This window comes from Propithecus coquereli, unplaced genomic scaffold, assembly GCF_000956105.1.
Source record: "Propithecus coquereli isolate 6110/MARCELLA unplaced genomic scaffold, Pcoq_1.0 Scaffold67, whole genome shotgun sequence".
Taxonomy (NCBI): Eukaryota; Metazoa; Chordata; class Mammalia; order Primates; family Indriidae; genus Propithecus; species Propithecus coquereli.
The window spans coordinates 436974-440905 of record NW_012152729.1 but is presented as its reverse complement, the minus strand read 5'-3'; the positions used below and the strand labels follow the sequence as shown (position 1 = coordinate 440905).

General features: G+C 41.3%; 1 protein-coding gene across 1 annotated transcript in view; it reads left to right on the top strand.

Annotated features, from left to right (window-relative positions):
* Nucleotides 1–3932, top strand: part of PKD1L3 (polycystic kidney disease 1-like 3) — a 64289-nt gene that overhangs the window by 27722 nt on the left and 32635 nt on the right. Inside the window, 5 exon segments of the mRNA XM_012660453.1 lie at nt 228–404; nt 1686–1813; nt 1915–2041; nt 2636–2764; nt 3113–3344. Of these exon segments, the coding sequence (XP_012515907.1) occupies nt 228–404; nt 1686–1813; nt 1915–2041; nt 2636–2764; nt 3113–3344 (793 nt within the window).

The following is a 3932-nucleotide window of genomic DNA, read 5'->3' as shown; positions in this document are numbered from 1 at the left end:
CCAAAGAGTTAAGTCAGTTTTTTTGAATGGCATGAAATAGGAATCCTTCCCTACAGGTAACATGAAATAATATATTTTCCTTCCTTGTCAAATTGTAATGTTGCTTTTTATAAAAATGCATTTGAAACGTGTGAAGAATATCAAACTGCCCATATGATGAGAAGAACACAAATTGGAAACAATCACAAACAGTTCAGAGATGTGTGTTTGCTTCATAACGTTCCCAGGTCAGCGTCATCGATGCTCTTACTTACCTGAGTAGGCAGCTACTGGAGATCCCGTTTCAGAACAGCAGCAGTCTGGGCGTCAGATTCCCTGTTACCGTCTGTCTCTTTCACTCCCTTAACAACGTCATGGAGGCTGGTGAGGAAGGTCGGCAGAACTCCGAGCAGGACACTGAGCAGGTAGGTGCACTAGATGCAAGGGGCCAACTCTGTTTAGAAACGTTTTTATCTGGAAAGGTCCAGTCTCTCCCTAGACCTTCAAAGAGAATCCAGCTGAGCTGTGCACTGCTGAAGAAACCACTTTGCCAAGCCCTCTCTGGGGCTCCCTCTCCACCGTACCAGGGAGCCGAGACTGCCTAGTGCTGTAATCAGGTGAAAAGGACTTAGCAAAGTGTTGGCACCTAGTAAACACACAGTAAATTACATTTGCTAGTCGCACAAAAAGATGTTCAACATCATTAGTAAACTATAAATTCAAACCAAAATGGGATGCCACTGTACACCCTGAAAAGGCAGACAATAATGAGTATTGGCAAGGATGCAGAGAAATTGCAATCCTTATACATTTTTGAATTGTAAAATGATGCAGCCGCTTTGGAAAACAGTTGGGCAGTTCTTCAAAATGTTAAAAATAGAATTACCCTGTAACCTAGTGATTCCACTCCTTGATATACACCCAAGAGAACTGAAAACATACATCCATTCAAAAACTCGTATGCTCGTGTTCATGGCAGCATTGTCCAAACAGCTAAAATAGCCAAAAAGCAGAAACAACCCAAACGTACACGATCTGATCAATGGATAAATAAAATATGTTATATCCACACGATGGAATGTTATTCAGCAACAAGAAGAAATGAAGTACTGATGCACGCTCCAACATGAACGAACTTTGAAAGCATTGTGCCAAATAAAGCCAGTCACAAAAGACCGTATGTTGTGATTCATTTATATGCAGTGTCCAGAAGATGCAAATTTATGGATTAGTGGTTACGTAGGAACAGGAAGAGTAGGGATGGGGGAATGGAGAGTGCCTGCTAGAGGATGTCGGGTTTATTTTAGGAAGGTTGGATCCTAAAGTTAGATTGTGGTGATGCCTGCACAACCTTGTGAATATACTAAAACACACTGAATTATATACTCTCAGTGGGTGAGTTGTATATGTGAAATTTATCTTCAAGCTGTCTTTTAAAGAAGAAAAACATATGAGCAGCTCTAGGACAGTTATATAATGGGGCAAAGAAATATTTCCCTGGCTGGCTCTCCTAGTTGATACAAAGGATGATAAGTCTTTAGCCAGACGGCAAGTACTTTCTGTGGGGTTCCAAGGTCTTCTCCATCAAATGTCACCTTTCGTTACATCACGGACAAAATTCCCCTCCCAACCTTCTAAAGCCATGATTTCACTAACACAATACAAGGAGGTTATACAAGTCACATGGCGTTTCCCTCTAAATGCAGGTAGAAGACATGCTAGAAATGTCCTTGGTGGCGCTTGGGAACATCCAGGAAGCATTTCTACAGCAGAACCAGTTTCCTGCGTCTTCAGTGACCTTGACCTCTTCCATTGCCACTCTGATGCTGAGCAGGTTAACATAGGAGGAAAGAAGGGGGCAGAGTTTCATTGTAAGTTTTTGACCTTTAGAGAACATACAAAAATTGACTTCCATTTTAACTTCTTTTTCAGTAGCCAAAACATATCAACTTTGCCTCTCAGCTCTTATACTCTGGGTCACCCGGCACCTGTGAGGTTATGCTTTCCATCGGCTTCGGCTTTGGAGGAGCTCTTGAACAAACATCCAGGAGTACATGTCCAAGTGAGTGTGAAATTGATTCTGATCAGAATGAAAATGGGGTTGGATGGCCAGGGAGGCATTTGAGTACGTACCATGAAATGTAAGCCGACCAGACCACATGAGAGAGGTTTTGTGGCACCAATTCTTATTTTACACTGGCAGAGAGGTTGGGAGCATTTAACAGATTTCTGGATTTAACTAAGTTTCTTTGTTGTGGATTGAAATGATCTTAGCTCTTCACTGTTTACACAAAGCTGGGAATATCTGAATAATTACTGACTTGGCATACCAACCTGGTCGTGTCAGTGCATTGTATTTCTTTCAGCGTTCACCTGACAAACACAAATAGCATTGCTGCCTTACTCCCTAGTAAAATAGAATCCTCCACGTACAAAGATGTAAAAAGAAAAAAATTCTGAGGGTCCCAAATATAATATGATTTGTCTTTAATTATTTCTCGTAGATGTTACAACACGAAATCTCATTTCATCTGAGATATTAGCAGGGGAAAAAATCCCAACATTTACTTTATGGTATATGATACCTCGTGACCTATCACGGTTCACTTAGAAATATTTCAGCAATTGATAAAATTGGACTTTTCTTTGTCTCTAGATGGCGGGACTAGCTTTAAATCCCTTCAAGGATTTTGGGGACGGAAACATTGTTGGAAGCGTTGGAAGTGTGAAACTAAGCTCTAATCGTACACTGCTCCAAGTCCGTGATTTAATGGAAGACATTGAGGTAGGAATTGATTCTTAGGGAATAAAATAGAAGGGCATAGGCTATTCTGGAGAGCAGGATGGGAGGATGCAATGACTTGAAGGAAATCATTTTAGACTGACGGCAGTGCCATTGTTTAGTTGTGAACATCTTTATTTGGGAAGTTTTACAAAGAGATTCCTTACCGTTAGAAAAAGGTGTTTTAGGTCTTAGATTATATACTCTCCTTTAACCCCTGGGAGTATGTTAGCTACTAATATTCAAAGAGGAAGACTAGAAAGTTTCACAACCTTATCAATATAAGGGAGATTGAAAGTCATTAATGGATGGACCATCTTAAACTTGAAGAGAGACTGTCTCTTATTCTAGATCATTCTCTGGAGAAATGTTAGCATGGAAACCCATCCCATCAGCCTCAACACGAGCACGGACCGTTTTGTGATCACAGTGAACATCACTTCTTTGGAGAAAACCCTGATAGTGAGCATAGAGCCTGAAAGTCCCCTGTTAATGACACTCTACCTGGGCTTCCAGTGTCAGCCTAACCACACTCACTTCCACCTGAACATCACCCTTCCGAAGGATCAGGTGTGGCAGAAAGGTAAAACCCCAGTCAGATGTCGGAAACTTACCTTGAAATGCGCTTCTTTCTTCTTTTAACTTTTTACTTTGAGATAATTGTAGGTTTACATGTAATTGTAAGAAAGTAAGTAAGAAATAAAACAGCTCATATACCTTTTCCAATTTCCCCTAATGGTAATATCCTTCATAATTATAGTACAATATCACAACCAGGAAATGGCAATGATATAATGCACTAATTTTATTCAGATTTCACCAGGTTTACAAGCTCTTACTTCTGTGTGTATTTGGTTCTGTGTAATTTTAACACACGTAGATACATGTAACCATGAAATGCATTTTAAAAAAGATGGGGGCCAGGCACAGTGGCAGATGCCTCTAATCCCAGCACTCTGGGAGGCTGAGGTGGGAGGATCGCTTAAGGCCAGGAGTTCGGGACCAGCCTGGGCAACATAGTGAGACCCCATCTCTACAAAAAAATTTAAAAACAACCAGGCATGGTGGGGCACACCTGTAGTCCTAGCCAGTCAGAAGGCAAAGGTGGGAGGATAGCTTCAGAGCATAGGAGTTCTCGGCTGCAGTGAGCTGCGACTGTGCCTCTGTCCTC